General features: G+C 42.0%; 1 protein-coding gene across 2 annotated transcripts in view; it reads right to left on the bottom strand.

Moving 5' to 3' along the window:
• Nucleotides 1–134: 134 nt before the first annotated feature.
• Nucleotides 135–23,461, bottom strand: part of UBE2D2 (ubiquitin conjugating enzyme E2 D2) — a 67,474-nt gene continuing 44,147 nt past the window's right edge. For both annotated transcript variants that reach the window (XM_517968.7, XM_063810736.1), the window contains exons 3-7: nucleotides 13,290–13,321; nucleotides 13,133–13,210; nucleotides 12,941–13,046; nucleotides 4,396–4,489; nucleotides 135–1,071 (exon numbers count right to left, since the gene is read on the bottom strand). In XM_517968.7, coding sequence (XP_517968.1) covers nucleotides 1,026–1,071; nucleotides 4,396–4,489; nucleotides 12,941–13,046; nucleotides 13,133–13,210; nucleotides 13,290–13,321 — 356 coding nt within the window. In that variant the 3' untranslated portion in view covers nucleotides 135–1,025. The remainder of the gene's footprint in view (nucleotides 1,072–4,395; nucleotides 4,490–12,940; nucleotides 13,047–13,132; nucleotides 13,211–13,289; nucleotides 13,322–23,461) is intronic.

The raw sequence follows: 23,461 nt of genomic DNA, 5'->3' as shown, positions 1-23,461 counted from the left end.
ACAATGTAACTGGAATTGTTTCATGATCTTAAAATGCAACCAGTATAAATGAACATTTCAGAAGTGGGAGAAAATCCACCACTAATCTCAGCTAGACAAACTTCTTAAAAATGAAAAAGCCTATTCACACAAAATTATATGTAATGACTGTAGTAACCAGTTTATTACACAGATTAATCATTCTTGAAATTACAAGCTCCAGAGGAGCAATTGGGTCTTTAAATATACACAAGTATTTCCATCAAATGAATTTTCACCCTTACATCCAAATAGACCTAAGCGGTTAAAAACATAAGAAAAATAAGAGCTATTAGCTATGTATTAACTGAGAAACCACATACAAACCAAAGAATATGGAAGAGAGAAAGAAGGGCTGAAAGGCCAAAGGTTGAAGGGGTAGGGAGATGTAAAAGAGTTGGGAACAAAGCCCATCACACTTGATGTACTAATAGCTCCAATCCATTTAAATGTTGACCAGTTAAACTTAGACCTTAAAATGCAGGATGTGGGTAGAGTTTAATCTGGTTGGTCATAACTTTCACCTAAGACGTAGCTCCTTCGGAATAAAATGAATACAGACACAGCTTCATGTTCTTCACCTTGCTTTTCATAACTGTTTTGAGTTTAAATGGATTCCACTTAAAAATAATCTCCTATAGGTGAGTGGAGCCTTTTCTTTCCCATCCAAGCACACACCATACCCACCACCCCCCTCACACCTTGCTGTTATCCAAATTTAAGTCAATAAGAAAAGCTTTTAGTCTCACACCTAGGTAATGCCTGTAGAACTGGCTTGTCACACACACACTTCTCTGCTAGGAGGCAATGTTGGTACAGAAGTACAGTATTTCTAGTTTGTTGTTCCAAGTATGTACAACACGCAGCACTGCTGTATCAGGTAAACATGTGCACAGGGGAAGATGAGGCGTGGGCTCATAGAAAGCAGTCAAATGGAAATCAAAAGGACTTTCTCTTTCAGAGTTCCCCTATCTTTATTTGTAGAGGTTATCCAATAATTTCTTTAATTACATCGCATACTTCTGAGTCCATTCCCGAGCTATTCTGTTGTACCTGTACACACAAAGAGAAGCTTGGCTTAACATAGGTGTGGAGTCAGTAAGCAACAGATTCCATTCATTATCCCATCAAGTAACTTGAAGAGAGTAGCTTATAAGACATTCAAGGAAAGGCCCCTTTCTATCCCAAATTTCTGATAAGGATTAATTCAATGATAATGGGAAGGAGCTGTAAAATGTGAAAGTCTCCTTTAATTGCTACTTATAGAGGGTTCTGATTAAATTTTAGTATTTGTTGGCATATACCTTATTCTATACTTGATTGGCCTATTTCTACAAAAGATGTCCACTCAATTCATTCATTTAAAATACTTGAAACTATATGATTCTACATTACATAGTTCTTGAACTCATATACTAATAATGATTAAACCGACAGAAGGCTGGGCATGGTGGCTCACACCTGTAATCCCAGCACTTTGGGAGGCTGAGTCGGGTGGATCACTTGAGCCCAGGCATTTCAGACCAGCCTGGGCAACATGATAAAACCCTGTCTCTACAAAAAAATACAAAAATTAGCAGGGTGTGGTGGCGCATGCCTATAGTCCCAGCTACTCAGGAGGCTGAGGTGGGAAGATCGTTTGAGCTCAGGAGGCAGAGGTTGCAGTGAGCTGAGATTGCAATACTGTACCATAGCCTGGGTGACAGAGTGAGGCTCTGTCTCAAAAAAAAAAGGGGGAAAAAAAACCAAACTTTCCTTTCATATCAATAAAACAACTGGTTCTGGTAGAACTAATTTCAACAATTTGGTTGACAAAATGAATGGGTTTATTGCTTCAGAAGAACATTTGAATAAAGTAAGCAGAGCAAATGATTCTATAGTTCTCCTATTAAAAAAGGGGTGCTAGGCCGGGTGTGGTGGCTCACGCCTGTAATCCCAGCACTTTGGGAGGCTGGAGCAGCTGGATCACTTGAGGTCAGGAGTTCCAGACCAGCCTGGCCAACATGGCAAAATCCCGTCTCTACTGAAAACACAAAAATTAGCCAGGCATGGTGGTGTGCGCCTGTAATCCCAGCTACTCAGGAGGCTGAGGCACAAGAATCACTTGAGCCTGGGAGGCAGAGGCTGCAGTGAGCCAAGATTGTGCCACTGCATTCCACCTGGGCAACGGAGCAAGACTCTGTCTCAAAAAAAAAAAAAAAAAAAAAAAAAAAAAAAAAAAAAAAAAATTAGCTGGATGTGATGGCATCTGCCTGTGGTCCCAGCTACTTGGGAAGCTCAGATGGGAGGACTACTTGAGCCTGGGAGGTTGAGGTTACAGTGAGCTGTGATTGTGCCACTGCATTCCAGTCCGGGCAACAGAGCAAGACCCTGCCTCAAAAAAAAAAAAAAAAAAGGGGGGGGGGGGGTGGGTATGCTGGCCTTGCACGGTAACTCATGCCTATAACAGCAGCACTTTGGGGGGCTGAGGCAGAAGGCCTGCTTGAGGCCAGGAATTAGAGACCAGCCTGTGCAACATAGTGAGATCCTGTCTCTACAAAAAAAAAACAAAAAAACAAATTAGCCAGGTGTAGTGGCATGTACTAGCAGTCCCAGCTACTGGGGAGGCTGGAAAGGTGTAGTGGCATGTACTAGCAGTCCCAGCTACTGGGGAGGCTGGGGTGGGAGGATCACTTGAGCCCATGAGTTTGACACTGCAGTGAGCCACGATTGTGCCACTGTACTCCAGTCTGGGCTGAAGAACAAGACCCTGTCTCTGCAAAAAAAAAAGTGGGGGGTTAGAGGGTGGGGGCAGTGCAGTTTGGGAAAGTTCTGTTCAACAGTGTTCAACATTACTCCATGATGACTTGGGAAATGACTTCTGGTAAGCATTCAGACCCACAATTCTAAATATCGGACAAAATAGTTCTCTAATCAAAAAAATTTGAGAATAAATTCACAAATAGGAAAAAGCAAGAACCAACTACTGTTAGAATATCCCATTCCCAGTGTTACCTCCACTAAAAACAAAAACGTATCTATGCCTCTCTAATCCATTAGAACTCAAGTTGGAGACGGGAGTCTTGCTCTGTCGCCCAGGCTGAAGTGCAGTGGTGCAATTTCAGCTCACCGCAACCTAAACGTCCTGAGTTTAAGCAATTATCTCAGCCTCTCGAGTAGCTGCGATTACAGGTGCCCGCCACCATGCCCGGCTAATTTTTGTATTTTTAGTAGAGACGGGGTTTCACCCCGTTGGCCAGGCTGGTCTCAAACTCCTGACCTTGTGATCCGCCCACCTCAGCCTCCCAAAGTGCTGGGGTTACAGGCGTGAGCCACTGCGCCCGGCCCTAAAAGAACTATCCACCCTCTCCTATCTAGTTCCTCTTATAACTTCACTGAATAGTACATAAAACAACAGATGTTATTAGTGCTGGGCATGGTGGGCATGCTTATAATCCTAGCTACTCCAGAGGCTGAGGTAGGGAGTTTGAGACCAACCCAGGCAACACAGCAAGACTCCATCTCAAAAGAAAAAAAGAAAAGAAAAAATGCTACTAGAACACTTTTAGCTACTATCTCTTTTGATATCTTGACCACTGTTCAATAATTCATAGTACAATTCTAAAATACCCAAATTCTACATCAAGTTTTGTTTTTAAAAGAAATTTGGGGCTTTCACATCTAATGGCATTTATTTGCTTTCTTCCTTTAGATTATGTCAAATGGTAGGAAATCAATTCTCTTTTCCCATTAATTGACAAATACCTATGGCAGGCAAATGGGCACTTGATGAAAAGTGCTTTATATATCAAAAGCCAAGCATAAGGCATTAAGCTGTTGAAAAATATACCATAGGAAAGTTTTTGTATGGGTGCGGTGGCTCACACCTGTAATCCCAGCACTTTGGGAGGCCTAGGCAGGCAGATCATTTGAGGTCAGGAGTTCGAAACCAGCCTGGCCAACATGGTGAAAGTCTCTACTAAAACTACAAAAAAAACGAACCTGGCGTGGTGGCCTGCGCCTGTAATCCCATCTACTCGGGAGGCTGAGGCATGAGAATCACTTGAACCCAGGAGGCGGAGGTTGCAGTGAGCCAAGACTGCACCATTGCACTCTAGCCTGGGTGACAGAGTAAGATCCTGTCTCAAAAACAAACAAACAAACAAACAAAAAAGTTTTTGTAGACAAGAGGAGTCACGTGAAACAATCAGGGATAAGACTGGCATCATCTACTTATAATAATACTCAATGCATATATTTCTCTTTTCTAGCCCCAGGAGAGTATATTAGGACTTCACTTTAAATATCTGGCCAATATTCAGCCCTTAAACAAGAAAGATTTGTGACAAACATCTCCATCCCACCACAGATAACTTTCCATCTTGAGGCCATACTTACTTTTCTCTATCTGTTTTGTAGATCCGAGCAATCTCAGGCACTAAAGGATCATCTGGATTGGGATCACACAACAGAGAACAGATGGACAAGAGTACTAGAATGAAAAAAATCATATAAATTAGCAGAGGATCAAAGCAAAGTGTTGAGAGAAACATGAGACGCCAAAACATGAGAAAATTCTAAGAATTTATACTGTAATGCCTAGCAGCTTTGTAAGTTTTACTTAACTTTATATTAACAGTAACCAACAAGGATTATTATTATTATTATTATTATTTTTTTTTTTTTTAGCAGAATTGGGGTTTCACCATATTGGCCAGGCTGGTCTCGAACTCCTGACCTCAGGTGATCCACCCACCTCAGCCTCCCAAAGTCCTGGGATTACAGGCTTGAACCACCATGCCTGGCCTAATTTTTGTATTTTTAGTAGAGATGGGGTTTCACCATGTTGGTCAGGCTGGTCTGGAACTCCTGACCTCGTGATTCACCCGCCTCGGCCTCCCAAAGTGCTGGGATTACAAGCGTGAGCCACCACACCTGGCAAATAGTTTTTTTTATTTTTTATTTTTTGAGACGGAGTCTGGCTCTGTCGCCCAGACTGGAGTGCAGTGGCGCGGCGCGGTCTAGGCGCACTGCAAGCTCCGCCTCCCAGGTTCACACCATTCTCCTGCTTCAGCCTCCTGAGTAGCTGGGACTACAGGCACCCGCCACCACGCCCGGCTAATTTTTTGTATTTTTAGTAGAGACGGGGTTTCACCGTGTTAGCCAGGATGGTCTCGATCTCCTGACCTCGTGATCCACCCACCTCGGCCTCCCAAAGTGCTGGGATTACAGGCGTGAGCCACTGCACCCAGCCTACCAACAAGGATTTTAAGAAGCTTAAACAGACTTTAGGTTAGGTCATTAAAAAATAAAAATGAAGGCTGGCTGCAGTGGCTCATGCCTGTAATCCCAGCACTTTGGGAGGCGGAGCGGGGTGGATCACGAGATCAAGAGATTGAGACCATCCTGGCCAACATGGTAAAACCCCATCTCTACTAAAAATACAAAAATTAGCTGGGCGTGGTGGTGCGTGCCTGTAGTCCCAGCTACTCAGGAGGCTGAGGCTGGAGAATCGCTTGAACCTGGGAGGTGGAGGTTGCAGTGAGCCGAGATCGTAGCATTGCACTCCAGCCTGGGTGACACAGCAAAAAATCCATCTCCAAAAAATAATAATTATAATAAAAAATAAAAAATAAAATAAAACAAATAGCAGAAAATTAATGTTAAATGACATCTTGGTCTCCCAGATACAAATATAAGCCCCTTTGTGCAAAGCCTCACAACAATCCCATGATGTAAGAAGAGTTGATATGACTGTCTTTATGCCTGAACTCCTAAGGGAGCTGGCCCAGACAGGTGCAGTGACGTGTTCAATGTCCCTGGCTAGTAATTAGAATAGAATTAGAACTTTGTCTAAATTCTAGACCAAGAACATTTTTCAGATCCCATAAAGTTCAATTTTTTAGAAGCCCATATTCAAGGATAAATGGCTTTCAAAATTCCAAAGAGGCCAAGTGCGATGGCTCACTCCTGTAATCATAGCACTTTGGGAGGCCACAGCAGAAGGATCGCTTCAGGCCAGGAGTCTGAGACCAGCCTAGGCAACAGAGTGAGATTCTGTCTCTACAAAAAATAAAAATATTAGCTGGATGTGGTGGCACACTCCTATGGTCCCAGCTACTCAGGAGGCTGAGGTGGGAGGATCACTTACGCCCAAGAGGTTAAGGCTGTATTGAGCTGTGTTCACACCACTGCACTCCAATCTGGGTGACAGAGTGAGACCCTGTCTCAAAAAGAAAAAAAAAAAAGACAGCCACACTACTGAATATTCTTAGCAAAAATGACAACCATAAAATCCAACAATCACTGTTTTCCAGTGGCAGGCACCACATTCAGACAATTGTTTTGTTTAATTTTCAGTTGAAAACAATTCAGTCTAAATCAAGAACATAAATGCAAACACTTGCCCCTAAATGGGGATGGTCATACACTCATTATAGAGAATACAACATACTTCTATGAATGTCTCAAATTCTCTTCAGTGACAATTTAGAATCTCATCTAAGCCATTTCCTCGGTGACAACCTGGGATGTAGCAGACAAATCTCAATAGTGTAATTTCCTTTGTTCAAATCTGTCATTAACTTATGTTTTAAAGTATTTATTTATTTATGTATTTATTTATTTAGAGACAGGGTCTCACTCTGTCGCCCAGGCTGGAGTGCAGTGGCACAATCTTGGCTCATTGCAGCCTAAACCTCCTGGGCTCAAGTCATCCTCCCACCTCACTCTCCAGGTAAGACTACAGGTGAGTGCCACCATGTGTAGCTAATTTTCTTTGTATTTTTTGTAGAGGTTGGGTTTCGCCATGTTGGCCAGGCTAGTCTTGATCTCCTAGGCTCAAGTGATCCACCTGCCTCGGCCTCCCGAAGTGCTGGGATTACAGGCGTGAACTACCACACCCAGCCATATCTATCATTAATTTATGCATTCCTTACTGAATGCAAAGGGGGCATAAAGTCACTGATTACATTAAGTTCAGTAGCCTCTGACAGAATAAATTTAAATCCTTCTATACTAATGCTAATAGAGCTCAGCCATCTTTCTTTTCTCTAATAGGTGTTCTGTACCAAGAGATAATAACACTCAGCCCATTTTACTCCCAACACATAAATTCAGCAGGGAAAGGATTCGCTCATATTCCTACCAAATCTATCCTATAGAGATCAAGGGCTTCTGAGAAGTAAAGAAATAGTTGGCATGCCCTATTCAGTTTGGTAACAAAAATGCTATTTCCTTGCCTTAAGAGTATATGAAAAGTTTTTTTAAAAAATCAGGAGAGATGTTTTCTGACTCTTCATTCCTGTTACCCACAATTCTGGCAGCTGGCATTCCAAAAACATTTTCCTATTGTCAGGTGACATCACCTGAAGCCCTCTTCAAGCATAGAACATTCTAACATCAATTAGGAAAGACTTCATGTATTTCCTGGAAATGACAACAGGGAAGTTAGAAATTTTTGAATGTTCCTTTAACTTATTCTTCTAAATATTCTAATAAGTCAACTTTAAAGGACAGGTTTTAAAGAAAGGGCTTTTCTTTCTTTCCAGGAAAGGAGAGTAGAGTACTGGCTATCTGGACCTTGTGAAAAGATTTTTAGTACACTACTTAGCTTCTTGATTTCATGAAAAATTCATTTTGGTTTCTAATATACTGATATGGTTTGGATCTGTGTCCCCACACAAATCTCATGTTCAACTGTAATCCCCAACGTTGGAGGTGGGGCCTGGTGGGAGGCGACTGGATTATGGGGGTGTATCCTTCATGAATGGTTTAGCACGACCCCTTTGGTGCTGTTCTTGTGATAGAGTTCTCATGAGATCTGGCTGTTTAACAGTGTGTGGCACCTCCCCCATCTCTCTCTTGGTCCTGCTACTGCCATGTGAGACAGGTGGCTCCCCCTTTGCCTTCTGCCATGAGTAAAAGCTCCCGAGGACTCCGCAGAAGCAGATGCTGCCATGCTTTCTGTATAGCCCACAGAACTGTGAGCCAATTAAACCTCCTTTTTTTTGAGACGGAGTTTCACTCTTGTTGCCCAGGCTGGAGTGCAATGGCGCGATCCCAGCTTCCTGCAACCTCCGCCTCCCGGGTTCAAGCGATTCTCTCGCCTCAGCCTCCCAAGTAGCTGGGATTACAGGCATGCACCACCAAGCCAGGCTAATTTTTGTATTTTTGGTAGAGATGGGGTTTCTCCATGTTGGTCAGGCTGGTCTCAAACTCCCGACCTCAGTGATCTGCCCATCTCGGCCTCCCAAAGTGCTGGGATTACAAGCGTGAGCCACCGCACCTGGCAAACCCCTTTTCTTTATAAATTATCCAGTCTCAGGTATTTCTTTATAGCAGTGCAAGAATGGACTGATACATATACTATACCTTCTTCTGTAAAGATAGTAACTCTTATTTCTATAACCTGTATAGTCTCTTCACTGAACTTTTACCTATATATATTCTTCTTCATCAGTATTACTTTTTTTTTTTTTTTTTTTTTGAGACAGACTCTTGCTCTGTTGCCCAGGCTGGAGCACAGTGGTGTGATGTTGGCTCACTGCATCACAGTGAGCCTCTCCCTCCCAGGTTCAAGTGATTCTTGTGCCTCAGCCTCCCGAGTAGTTGGGACTATAGACACACACCACCCTGTCCTGCTAATTTTTGTATTATTGGTAGAAATCGGGTTTCACTATGTTGGCCAGGCTGTTCTTAAACTCCTGACCTCAAGTGATCCATCTTCCTTGGCCTCTCAAAGTGGATTACAGTCATGAGCCACTGCGCCTGGCCAGTATTACTTTTTCACTAGTGTTACAGCAACAGTTACTTTCACTTCTAAAAACATATAATCAAATGGCTTTATGGCACACTTATCTGCTTCCCTTCAGTTTTTTTCAGTGTTTTTGTTTTTTTGTTTTTGTTTTTTAAATATTTAGGTCCCCATCACGGACCTTCAAAGTAGAGTGAATACTGGGTCAAAATTTCTGTCCTTGAAGACAGACTATATGTTAAAGGAATAATATCATATACAGGATTAAGGCATTTCATAGAACTCCTTGCCCATACATTCAATTTACAAAAAGGGACTCATTAAAACCTTAAATCTGAGACAGTTAATACAATCAAATTCAACAAAATGGCACTGCAACTATTTTAAAGGATAGCTATCCAGATAGAGAGAACCTAACAAATCAGACTTGTAACAGTCCTTATCATTTGGAATAGCTGAAAAAAAATCAACGCTAGGCAAGGGGAAGAACAAAAAGAGGTATGGCAATAATTTCAGCTATCTTGTGTCTCCAACACCTCACCCCACCAAACACACACCTCTCACACAATTCTACTTATCTTGGTCCCATTACTAGATTTACATCTCTATTGCTATTTGGTGAAGGAAGTGCAACCAATGGGACCCTCACCAGGCCAGGCACAGGTCCACAAACACTTTCTCAAGTAGCTCTTGAATTGTAAGGGGGCCTACCAAAAGAAAAGGGGACACTTCTCTAAAAAACTATTTCATTAAAGTTGTAATAACTTAAAAAAAAATGTGGTTCTCTGGCATCCTGTTTTTATTTCTGCCTAGGACTCCAAAAATTTTAAATTAATGTCTCAGAGTTTTGTTTGCTTTAAAAAATTAATTTGTGGCCAGGAGCAGTGGCTCACACCTGTAATCCCAGCACTTTGGGAGGCTGAGGCGGGCAGATCACCTGAGTTTGGGAGTTCGAGACCAGCCTGACCAACATGGAGAAACTCCGTCTCTACTAAAAATACAAAATTATCTGGGCGTGGTGGTACATGCCCTATAATCCCAGCTGCTCAGAAGGCTGAGGCAGGAGAATGGCTTGAACCCGGGAGGTGGAGGTTGTGGTGAGCCGAGATTGCGCCACTGCACTCCAGCCTGGGCAACAAAAGTGAAACTCCTTCTCAAAAAAAACAAATAATAATAATAATAATTTTTTTTTAAGATTGAGTCTTGATATCCAAGTGATAACATGACAAATACCCAACACTTTTGACAACTGTGCCTTTATCCCCAGTTTTTGGAGTACTTACAAGGAACCAGTTAACTGTCCGTTTTTGCTTCTTTAATCTTCGTAACAACAATGAAATATGTATTATTGTTCCTTTTCTACAGATGAAAAAACTGAGGAATACAGGGGCCAATGTGTCTCTAGCCTCATTTAATAAGAGGTGGATCTGAGATCTGAACACAGGCAATTGGATCTAGAATCTATGTTCTTTACCATGAAACTATGTTGCTTCCTGTCTAAATACATGCATTAAACAAATGGTAAATTATAAGCAGATAATTTCTACTTAATGGTTCAAATGGTAAATTATAAGCAGATAATTTCTACTAAAAATACAAAAATTAGCCGGGCGTGGTGGTGGGTGCCTGTAATCCCAGCTACTTGGGAGGCTGAGGCAGGAGAATTGCTTGAACCCGGGAGGCGGGGGTTGCAGTCAGTCAAGATCACACCATTGCACTTCAGCCTGGGCAACAAGAGCGAAACTCCCTCTCAAAAAAAAAAAAAAAAAAAAAAAAAAAAAAAAAAAAATCACACACCACATTTCACCACACAAATACCAAAACTAACATTGCTTGTCTATTTCTGGACACTCAACATACTTTTATATGTAACTCTTGTTACAGTGTATATGCCTTTTTTCTTTTTTCTGCTTTTCTCAAGCACAGTATTTTCCTATTTTCACAATATTTGTAAAGATCAATACTTTTTTTTTTTGGAGACAAAGTCTCCCTCTGTCACCCAGGCTAGAGTGCAATGGTACCATCTTGACTCACTGCAACCTCCGTCTCCCGGGTTCAAGTGATTCTCCCGCCTCAGCCTCCTGAGTAGTTGGGACTACAGGCACGCACCATCACACCTGGCTAATTTTTTGTATTTTTAGTAAAGATGGGGTTTTGCCATGTTGGCCAAGCTGGTCTCGAACTCCTGGTCTCAAGTCATCTGCCCATCTCAGCCTCATAAAGTTCTGGGATTACAGGCATGAACCACTATGCCTGGCCAGGGTCAATACTCTTTTAAATGCATGTGCTGGAACCGATCTATTTTTTCCTCTACTGTAAGTAACCTCCAATTTTCAGAACTAAATCACAATGTCACAAATGTACTTGTATACAAAGTTTTTTCAGCATTTGGGATTGTTTTCTTAGTATAAATAAATGAAACTAGAATTACTGGGTGAATGGGCATGGATGATTAAGTCTCTCAACACATACTGGCAGACTGGGCTCTACAAATCTATACCTCTACTTGAAGAATATGAGTGTTCATTTCAATATACCTCATTAGTGTTTTGTCTTCTTTTAAAAATATCTTTGTTAATTAAAAAGGTAAAAAATAGGAACGTAACATTCATTTATTTATTCTTTGGTTCCCCTGTGTCCATTCATCTATTGGGATCTGAATTTTTTTCTGATTTTTGTACTTCATATTTTAAACATATTAATCCATTATCATATTTGATTTTTCTCTTAAACAACTGATTTCATTTTCACAAAAGTACATCCAGTGAACTCTTTTATCACCTTTCAGAGTAGAGCAGTGAGATCTGATAAATATTCTTGTTTTTGAGACGGAGTCTCGTTCTGTCCCCCAGGCTGGCCAGGCTGGAGTGCAGTGGCGCAATCTCAGCTCACTGCAACCTCCGCCTCCTGGGTTCAAGTGATTCTCCTGCCTCGGCCTCCCAAAGTGCTGGGATTACAGGCGTGAGCCACCGTGCCAGGCCATAAATACTTGTTTTTGTTTTCCTTTATAAATTCTAGATTATTTGGCTGGGCACAGTGGCTCATGCCTGTAATCCCAGCGCTTTGGGAGGCCGAGGCAGGTGGATCATAAGGTCAGGCGTTCGAGACCAGCCTGGCCAACATGGCGAAACCCAGTCTCTACTAAAAATACAAAAATTAGCTAGGCGTGGTGGCGGGTGCCTGTAATCCCAGCTACAAGGGAGGCTGAGGCAGGAGAATTGCTTGAACCCGGGAGGTGGAGGTTTCAATGAGCCAAGATTGCACCACTGCAGTCTAGCCTGGGCGACAGAGTGAGACTCCATCTCAAAAAAAAAAAAAAAAAAATCTAGATTATTGTAACCCAACTGTGATTTCATCTGGGAATAATGTTGAAGGGTTGTACAATTTCAAATCAACACATTAAGACAACAACTACATCACTCAGTTCATTGATACAGAAACCTAAAGACAAGAGCTGGTAAAATATTTACCTATATTTTGTTCTTCAAGAACCTAACGTCTATGTTTACAGCATAGGCATTTGTCTAAAGGGCTGGTCTATTTCCTATTCTGCAATAGTATCTATCTTTTTCCATTCATGAATCTCAAGGTTGGAAGAGATGTTAATTGTGCTCTACTTTATGCTCTAAAAAAAATTCATACCAGTGTCCATCTTCTTTTTTTTTTTTTGAGACGGAGTCTCGCTCTGTTGCCCAGGCTGGAGTGCAGTGGCACAATCTCTGCTCACTGAAACCTCCGCCTCCCGGGTTCACACCATTCTCCTGCCTCAGCCTCCCGAGTAGCTGGGACTACAGGCACCTGCCACCATGCCCAGCTAATTTTTTTGTATTTTTAGTAGAGACGGGGTTTCACCATGTTAGCCAGGATGGTCTCGATCTGCTGACCTTGTGATCTGCCCGCCTCGGCCTCCCAAAGTGCTGAGATTACAGGCATGAGCCACGGCACCAGGCCCAGTGTCCATCTTCTAACCTATGCTAGAGTAGCACAACTGACAGACTAGTCACTACACCAAGGAATACTTTTGCTTGAAAAATCCAACTCGTTTTCAGTTCTCAAGGTCCATTTCAGATTAAGAAGAATTGCTATCTCTTCTTAAAAGAAACATTAAGTAATCTTTTCAAAAATAAATAACTCTAAAAAGACAAAAGACACGGTTGCTTTATCTTGATATCAAATACCCACTGTTACCTTTTGAAATAGTTAGTGCTGGAGACCACTGTGACCGTAGAATATCAAGACAAATGCTGCCATTACTGTTAATATTTGGATGATAAATTCTTGTTGTAAATGCAACCTACAGAAAGAAAGGAAACTTTCTGTAAACTAGTTTATTAGTATTATAGAAAGTACATTAAAAACTGCCACATTCCAATTAATTACCTTAGGTGGTTTGAAGGGGTAATCTGTTGGGAAATGAATTGTCAAGAAAAATACTCCACCCTGATAGGGACTGTCATTCTGTTGATAACAAGAAAAGTGGGATTAAAATGAGTAAATTACATAAACTGTTTATTCTGAAATTAATCTGAATACTTACTGGCCCCATTATTGTAGCTTGCCAATGGAACACTGAAAAATAACAAGAAAAAAGTCACCATGTAACAATATCTACATTGTATCTACGCCATAGTAACATATCATTCCCCTTCTAATCCAAATTCATTTATAAATAATATGATAATGAGTATGAGCAAGATGAGGAACATAAATTAACAGTCTAAAGAAACAAGAAAAATGACTAGAATGGCCTAGAACACTGATAAGGTGCTCAATGAAAAATATTTAGAGCCAGGTGTGGTGGCTCACACCTGTAATCCCAACACTTTGAGAAGCTGAGGTGAGAGGACTGCTTGAGCCTGAGAAGTGGAGGCTGCAATGAGCCATGACTGCGCCACTGCAAGACTCTCTCAAAAACAAAAACAAAAAAAACCGAAAGTATTTGGGCTAAAACTTCTTGAAACTTCATGTCAGGTAGACAAACTTCTTGACAAGGCTTACAGTTCTACTTTTAAACAGTTATTTCTTTACCTCACAGGGTAAATCATTTCTTCAAAACAATTACATATAATACACTTTTTTTTTTTTTTTGAGACACAGTCTCACTCTATCGCCCAGGCCGGAGTGCGCTGGCGCAATTTCGGCTCATTGCAACCTCCGCCTCCCGGGTTCAAGCAATTCTCCTGCCTCAGCCTCCCAAGTAGCTGGGACTACAGGCAACTGCCACCACACCTGGCTAATTTTTGTATTTTTAGTAGAGACAAGGTTTTGCCACGTTTGGCCAGGTCTCAAACTCCTGACCTCAGATGATCCACCCACCTCGGCCTCCCAAAGCTGGAATTACAGGCATGACTCCTTTTATAATGCTGGTATACGGGGGACAAAACAGTAAAGTCAAGGTAGATAATACTCAAATTAAGAAAGACTGGTTTTAACAAGGAGAAAAAATTTCTAAAAACTCTTGTGTAGGTCTGTACATTATTGGCCCTCATTAAAGAAAGAAAAACATCTCTCCTAATGTAAAGGATAAGTTAAAGAGGAAAAAAGAGAAAAAAGGAGTAAAATTTAAGAAGAAAATATTAGCTGAAAGCCCAAGGTTGATTACAAGCTCCAGGGATACTTCTAATAAGTTATAAACTTGTTCAATAAATAAATATCTTCCAAATGCAGAAAATGATGCTTGTTCCATGTTCTCATGCTACTAAGTGCATCATGAGAGATCAAAAGCCAGAGTTTTTACTTATAATTAAGCTACTACTTAGCACACTTACCATTCATACTATGATCTGAGCAACCTAAGGGAAGTTGTCACTGGGGTTATATTTGAACAACCCAAACCAGGTAACTCTTGTCACAAGGTAGAAGAAACATGAAGACTAAGAAGCCATATAAAAATCCACCAGAATGTCAGTCCAAATCCTAAAGTTCCTTCCAACCTCCTTAATATCAAACTAATCCCTAAGGTTGGTTTGTTGCTCACTGGGACCTGAACCTAAAAATAGCAGCTTGTTGATTAGGAGTTAAAGGTAAAGGATAGGAATTGCTGAGGCTCCCTTCCTTAGATTAGCCCTCACTAGTACTTACAAACACTTATATTACTCTCTGCCGACCATTTAATGGACTGAGTAAGCCAAGGACAAAGCCATTCTGGGCCACTAAAACTGGACCTAGTATCTTCAAGGGAAGTCCTATAAAAAGCCCCTTGTATGTTGTTTAAAGACACAAAAGTGGGCACCTGTAGTCCCACCTACTCAGGAGGCTGAGATGGGAGGATGATTTGAGCCCAGGAGTTCAAGTCCAGCCCAGGCAACATAGCAAGACCCTGTTTCTGAAAAAAATTAAAAACAAGACTAAAACACACACACGCACATGCTCACACGCATGCACGCACACATACACAAGAGTCTCACTCTATTTTTAATCACAAATATACTTACAATTTGAGTAAATAAAACATTGATAACTAGAATTAACAACCCCCAATAACAAGGCTAAAAACACTATTAGACAAAAGTATGACCAACTGGTCAAGGGACCTGTTCTTCTACTTAATTCTTTCCTGTTATTTAAATTTGTGGTTATAATGGAAGATTATTAATTGTACCTGCATTTCCACTCAAAGCTGTAAGAGTTGGGTAAGATAGTAAGAAAGCACTGCTTTTAAGTGTTCTCAGGCACTGCCTGCCACAGTGGCGCCCTCATCTCTAATGTCTGCTGAGAAGGGGGATAAGTAAGGGGGCCTCTAGATCATGACTAGTACAAGGCAGATTACCAGCAAATTGGCCCAGTGGTAAAGCACCCAGGAAGCAACTAGCTACAGAAGTCACTCACAGGAGTGCACCCTTTACTGGAAGAGTAAAGAAACCTTACTGCTACAGGTCTGGTACTGTGGTACTCTGTGAAAACAGATCTCATCAGAAGTCCACTGAATTCTGATTAGCAAACTTCCTTTCCAGCATCTGATACAAGAAGTTGCTCAGGACTTCAAAACAAATCTACACTTCTGGCTTTTGTTACTTTGCAGGAGGCAAGTGAGGCCTATCTGATGAGCCTTTATGAAGACACCAACTTATGCGTTACTCATGCCAAATATGTAACAAGTATGCCAAAAGACATCCAGCTAGCATGCCAATTACATGGAGACTGTGCCTAAGATTGGGAAACATTTCATGCTCAAAAAAAAAAAAATTATTTTTCTTCTTTTCTGTTATTGATAGTTCTCTGTTAGATGTATTTTCCCCCACGGGGTCAAAAGGTAACTACGTATATGACTGCGAGTGGAAAAACAGGGGACAGAAATCAGGTATTGGCAGTTTTTCCATTTTAACTTGTGTGTGAATTTCTAATATAAAATTGAGGATGTAAAGCATTAATTCAAGTCAAACTATTTCGGTGAACAAGTTTCAGCAGTTCACCTTTATAACAATTATAAACATACCTGTAAATTTTTTCTGGACAATGCTAGCAGTTGGATTTTATTTTTGTCACTAGTTATATCATTGGTTTATTATAAAAGAGAGACATGGAAATTATTTACATGATGAAAGATTTCAGAACTTTAGTGGAATGGGCAGCTTCACGTTGATGTCATTTCAATAGTGATTTATTTCAGTCTACACACTAAGAATGTCGCCATCTCTAAATAAGAAATAAAACTTGTCGCTGGGTGTGGTAGCTCACGCCTGTAATCCTAGCACTTTGGGAGGCCGAGGCAGGTGGCTCACCTGAGGTCAGGAGGAGTTCGAGATCAGCCTGACCAACATAGTGAAACCCCGTCTCTACTGAAAATATAAAAAATTAGCTGGGCGTGATGGCGGGCGTCTGTAATCCCAGCTACTCAGGAGGCTGAGGCAGGAGAATCACTTGAACCTCGGAGATGAATGCTGCAGTGAGCTGAGATTGCACCATTGCACTCCAGCCTGGGAAACAAGAGTGAAACTCCATCTCAAAAAAAAAAAAAAAAAAAAAAAAAAAGAAGGAAAACTTGTCATCTAGAACTACTTTATTGCCTCTATATTCTAGGAGAACTGTATCTCTAACTTCTCGCTAACTGGTGGAATTTCTCCACCCTTTCCTTTAGAGCTCAATTCAACAACTGTCAACACTACTGTTGCTTGCAATACTTTTCCTTGAGATTATTCTGGAAGCATAATGCCTCCTTTGGTTATAGTTTTGGCAGCACTCCTTTCAACCAATACTCTGTAAAAGAGTGAAAGAAACTTTCTAAACTCTTGTCCTGCCATGACTCCTGATGCTGCCACTGCTTGTATGCTGCTCTCCTAGATTTATTTATTTTGAGACAGGGTTTTACTCCTTGTCACCCAGACTGGAGTAAAGGGTGCAACCTCAGCTCAACCTCCACCTCCCAGGCTTAAATGATCCTCCTGTCTCAGCCTCCCAAGTAGCTGGGACCATACCCAGCTAATTTTTCTATTTTCTGTAGAGACGGGATTTTGTTACGTTGCCCAGGCTGGTCTTGAACTCCTATGCTCAAGCAATCCCCTCACCTCAGCCTCCCAAAGTGCTGGGATTACAGGTATAAGCCACTGTGCCCAGACCCTCCTGGATTTTTTTCATATCAAGCAAAAAATATATATATATATTTTTTTGAGACGGAGTCTCGCTCTGTTGCCCAGGCTGGAGTGCAATGGCATGATCTCAGCTCACTGCAACCTCTGGCTCCCGGGTTCAGCAATTCTCCTGCCTCAGCCTCCTGAGTAGCTGGGATTACAGGCACACACCACCACACCAGGCTAATTTTTGTATTTTTAGTAGAGACGGGGTTTCACTATGTTGGACAGGCTGGTCTCAAACTCCTGACCTTATGATCCGCCCACTTCGACCTCCCAAAGTGCTGGGATTACAGGCGTGAGCCACTGTGCCCGGCCGTAAATTTTTATTGATGGCAACTAAATGGTGTTTGTAGCGTTTTTATCGTATGGTAGACTCTTCATTCATTCACTCTATTTTTCTGAGTTGCCCTACATGGAAGTATGTTTTTAATGTTGTCTGTCTCTGTACTGTTCCTTTGAGTTTGCTATTAAAATACACTAAACTATTTTTTAAGAAAGCACTTAAGGCCAGGCGCAGCGGCTCACACCTGTAATCCCAGCACTTTGGTAGTCCGAGGCAGATGAATCATGAGGCCAGGAGTTCAGGACCAGCCTGGCCAACATGGTGACACCCTGTCTCTACTGAAAATACAAAAAATTAGCTGGGCGTAGTGGCAGGTGCCTGTAATCCCAGCTACTCGGGAGGCTGAGGAAGGAGAATCGCTTGAACCCAGGAGGCGGAGGTTGCAGTGAGCTGAGATCATGCCACTGCACTCCAGCCTGGGCAACAGTGCAAGACTCCATCTCAAAAAAAAAAAAAAAAAAAAAGAAGAAGAAAGAAAGAAAGAAAAGAACTTAAAAAAGAAAAAAAAGAAAGAAAGCACTTAATAAAGTATTAATTTTTTTTTTTAATAGAGATGCGCAGCCGGGTGTGATGGCTCACACCCGTAATCCCAGCACTTTGGGAGGCCGAGGTGAGCGGATCACCTGAGGTTGGGAGTTCAAGACCAGCCTGACTAACACGGAGAAACCCCATCTCTACTAAAAATACAAAATTAGTCGAGCATGGTGGCGCATTGCCTGTAATCCCAGCTACTCGGGAGGCTGAGGCAGAAGAATCGCTTGAACCTGGGAGGCAGAGGTTGTGGTGAGCCAAGATCGTGCCATTGCACTCCAGCCTGGGCAACAAGAGCGAAACTCCATCTCAAAAAAAAAAAAGAGATGGGGTCTCACTATGTTGTCCAGGATGGTCTTGAACTCCTGGGCTCAAGCAGTTCACCCACCTCAGCCTCCCAAAGTGCTGGGATTATAGGTGTGGGTCACCACACCCAGCCAAAATATAAAAATATTGAGACAATTAAAAAAATTAAATTTTCCATTAACCATTTAGGTACTAATTCAAGATCTTCACTAGTCTTTTCAAGATCAATCTTTTTGTTTTCCTGCTAATACTACTACCAGACTTAAGAAGTTATTAGAAAAATTTAAATCAGAATTTTTTTTTTTTTTTGAGATGGAGTCTCGCTCTGTTCGCCTGGGCTGGAGTGCAGTGGTGCGATCTTTGCTCACTGCAACCTCCGCCTCCCAGGTTCAAGCAATTCTCCTGCCTCAGCTCCCTGAGTAGCTGGGATTACAGGTGTGTGCCACCACACCTGACTAATTTTGCTGTATTTTTAGTGGAGTCTGGGTTTCACCATGTTGGTTAGGCTGGTCTCGAACTCCTGACTTCAGGTGATCCACCCACCCTGGCCTCCCAAAGTGCTGAGATTACAGATATAAGCCACCAGGCCCGGCCTTAAATCAGAAATTTTTAGCTAAATATTTCCTTTTTTGTGATTCCCTGTTCTTCCTAGTAACACAAACAAAGCACAAATAGGCTGTGGGATCAAAATCTACTAACAATTGGACAACGCAGAATCCCCAACAGGGTTGAAGCAGAAATGCCAACAAGCTGCCAATGTTTACAATTACGGAAAGAATACCCTTCTTCTTCTTTTTTTTTTTTAAATAGAGACGGGGTCTTGCCATGTTGCCCAGGCTGGTCTCAAACTCCTGGGCTCAAGCGATCTGCCTGTCTTGACCTCCCAAACTGCTGGGAATATAGGCATGAGCCACCAGCAGTGCCCAGCCAGAATACCCAGAATACCCTTCTTTTTTTTTCTTTCTTTTTTTGAGACAGTCTCACTTTGTCAAGGCTGGAGTGCAATGGCACAATCTGAGCTCACTGTAACCTCTGCCTCCCAGGTTCAAGCAATTCTCCTGCTTCAGCTTCCCAAGTAGCTGGGATTACAGGTGTGCAACACCTCACCTGGCTAATTTTTTGTATTTTTAGTAGAGATGGGGTTTTGTCACGTTGCCCAGACTGGTCTCAAACTCCTGAGCTCAGGCAATCCGCCCACCTTGGTCTCCCAAAGTGCTAGGATTACAGGCGTGAGCTACCACGCCCGGCCAGAATACCCTTCTTGATAGAAGATGGGGAAAAAAATAAATATTTTCAACTAATATTGCAATCTTTCATACCCACGCTACAAAAAGTTAAAGATACTCTAGCATATTGTATATTTAAGTTTTTTTTTTTTTTTTTCCCCAAGAGACAGAGTCTCACTCTACTGCCCAGACTGGAGTACAGTGGCACAACCTTGGCTCACTGCAGCCTCAAACTCCTGGGCTCAAGCAATCCTCCCACGTCAGCCAACTGAGTAGCTGGGACTACAGGCAAGTGTCACCATGTCCTGCTCATTTTTTTAATTTTTATTTTTGTAGAGATCGGGTCTTGCTATGTTGCCCAAGCTGGTCTCAAACTCTTGGCCTCAAGCGATCCTTCTGCATTGGCCTACCAAAGTGCTGGGATTACAGGCATGAGCCACTGTACCACGCCGAACATTCTTACATTATTGTGAACTTTTAACTCAACATCATAGATGATCTCATCTGTAATCCATATCTATTTAATTTAGTATATCATATCTGTTTAACATTCCAACAGGACTAAACATATGTAATCCACTGGCATTAAACTCTCAATAAAAACCTATTCACATTCTAATAACACTATGTTAATTTGTCTTCACTGTTATTAAGGTCAAATTCCATCATCAAAAAAATGAGCAAAAACACATACACAAGGCTAAGTCTTTAAAATAGCAGAAGGAAAAGGAAGAAGAAAATTACTAATGCAGCAACCAAGACAAATAATCTTTATGGCTCTCATAAAATGATCTAGAATCTACAGTACCAAAAAAAGGCAGAGAAAGAGAAACTAAAACCCATTCAGATGAATGTAATTAATGAAAGCATTTAAAGACCATTTAAATCTTAATTGAGAATTTTGTCACACTGGTTGAATATAAAGATACCTACTAAAACCACTGATTTAGGTTACTCTCTGGAAGCCTTTCTAGACTCTTAGCTCTTACAGGCAGAAGTATAAATCAGAGAAGCTAGTGACAGAATACCAAACCTGCCTCACATTACAATGTTTTTAGAAATAGCTCAAGTAGGCTAGGCGTGGTGGCTCACGCCTGTAATCCCAGCACTTTGGGAGGCCGGGGCAGACCAATCACGAGGTCAGGAGTTCAAGACCAGCCTGGCCAACATGGCGAAATCCCGTCTCTACTAAAAATACAAAAAATTAGCTGGGCGTGGTGGCAGGCGCCTGTAATCCCAGCTACTTGGGAGGCTGAGGCAGGAGAACTGCTTGAACCCGGGAGGCAGAGGTTGCAGTGAGCCGAGATCATGCCACTACACTCCAGGCGGGCGACGATGTGAGACTCTGTCTCAAGAAAAGAGAAATAGCTCAAGAATTACTAGAGGTTCAAGTAAAAAGGACCCCCAAAATAGTTACTGAATGAAATACTGGACCATAAGCATAAAATATTGCTACATTTTACATAAACATCTGTTTCCAAAATCTTTCATTTAATGATCCATTTTAGGATTGATCAAAATTGACCAAAATAAAAAGTTTTGATAGTAAAAAACAAAAATAAGTTCCCAGCACTATGTTGGTTTAATACTATCAAACCAAATTACACAAACTGAAAGTTACACAATCTGTTTTATGAGAGTTTAAATGTGAAGTTCACAGATGAATGATTACTCTTTCGTATTCTGGATGAAGCCTTGAGGTTAAAAGGGACAGGCCGGGCGCAGTGGCTCAAGCCTGTAATCCTAGCAGTTTGGGAGGCCGAGGTAGGTGGATCACCTGAGGTCAGGAGTTCGAGACCAGCCTGGCCAACATGGTGAAACCCAGTCTCTACTAAAAATACAAAAAATTAGTCGGTCGTGGTGGTGCATGCCTGTAATCCCAGCTACTTGGGAGGCGGAGACAGGAGAATTGCTTGAACCTGGGACGCAGAGGTTTCAGTGAGCCGAGATTGCACCACTGCACTCCAGCCCGGGCAACAGAGTGAGACTCCATCTCAAAAAAACAAACAAACAAACAAAACAGCAGGGGACAGCGAGAATATTTGATAGTATGAGACTGAATCCCCGGAGACCTACACTTGATTGCACAGATCTCAAGAGAGTCACATTTACCAACTGTTCAAAAGAAAAGAAAGCTGGGTGCGGTAGCTCGCAGCTGTAATCACAGGGCTTTGGGAGGCAGAGGCAGGAGGATCACTTGAGCCCAGGATTTCAAGACCAGCGTAGGAAACATGGTGAGACCCTATTGCTACAATTTTTTTTTTTTTTAATTAGCCAGGGGTGTAGGGGCATGTACCCATAGTCCCAGCTACTCAGGAGGCTGAGGTGGGAGGATCCCTTGAGCCCAGGAGTTTGAGGCTTCAGTGAGCTGCAATCGCGCCACTGCACTCTAGCCTGGGCAACAGAGTGAGCCCCTGCCTTGAAAGAAGACCAGAGGAGAGGAAGACGAGGGAGAAGGGAGGGAGAGAGGGAGGGGAGGAGGAGGGGGAAAGGAAGGGAGGGAAGAGAGAAGGAAACAGATATATGGCCATTAAATCTTCAGCTTATTTGTTTCTTTTTTTTTTTTTTTTTTGAGACAGAGTCTTGCTCTGTCACACAGGCTGGAGTGCAGTGGTGTGATCTTGGCTCACTGCAAGCTCCACCTCCCAGGTTCACGCCATTCTCCTGCCTCAGCCTCCTGAATAGCTGGGACTACAGGCACCTGCCACCATGCCCGGCTAATTTTTTGTATTTTTAGTAGAGACGGGGTTTCACCATGTTAGCCAGGATGGTCTCGATCTCCTGACCTCGTGATCCGCCCGCCTCGGCCTCCCAAAGTGTTGGGATTACAGGCGTGAGCCACCGGGCCCGGCTGCTTACTTCTTTCAGGAAGTACATTTCTTCCTGCTTACCAGATCTTTGCAAGAAAGTGAAAAAAAATTTACTAGTACATTAAAATCTGGATGTTTTAAAATAAAGCACAGATCTCTACTTTATTTTTATACTAAATATCAACATTAAAATCTGGATGTTTTAAAATAAAGCACAAGTCTCCACTTTATTTTTACACTAAATATCAATAACGTGGTACTGAGGGATTTGGGTACCAGGATAGTCAAAAGGAGCTCAAAAGTTTCAAAAGGCCAACAGTTTCTCTCTTCCTTCTTCTAAGATTAAATTCTGACTCCTTATAACAAAAATAAAATGACAAAAGGACATTTAGCTATCCAATCATACTTGATGTACTCTTATGTGGGGTTCATCAGAAAGATCTGATCAATACTTGTTTTTTTTTTTAGAGACTGGGTCTCAACCTGTCATCCAAGCTAGAGTATAGTGGCCAAATCATAGCTCACTGCAGCCTCAAACTTCTGGGCTCAGGTGTTCCTCCTGCCTCAGCCTTGTGAGTAGGTGGGACTACAGGCATGAGCCACCACTCCCAGCTAATTTTTAGTTTTAAAGATGGGGTCTTGCTTTGTTGCCCAGGCTGGCATAAAACTCCTGGCCTCAAGTGATCCTCCAGTCTCAGTCTCCCCAGTAGCTGGGATTACAGGCATGAGCCACTGTGCCTGGCTCTTCTTCACTGTAGTTTTGATTTGTATTTCCCTAATGACAAATGATGTTGAGCATCTTTTCGTGTGCTTACTAGCCATCTTATCTGGAGAAATGTCTACTCGGATCCTTTGACTATTTTTTAATTGGTTATTTATTTTTATACTGAGTTATAGGAGTTTTTAAACAGCTGGGTGGGGTG

The sequence above is a fragment of the Pan troglodytes genome, chromosome 4, assembly GCF_028858775.2.
Source record: "Pan troglodytes isolate AG18354 chromosome 4, NHGRI_mPanTro3-v2.0_pri, whole genome shotgun sequence".
Classification (NCBI taxonomy): Eukaryota; Metazoa; Chordata; class Mammalia; order Primates; family Hominidae; genus Pan; species Pan troglodytes.
This window is presented reverse-complemented; position numbering and strand designations above follow the sequence as displayed.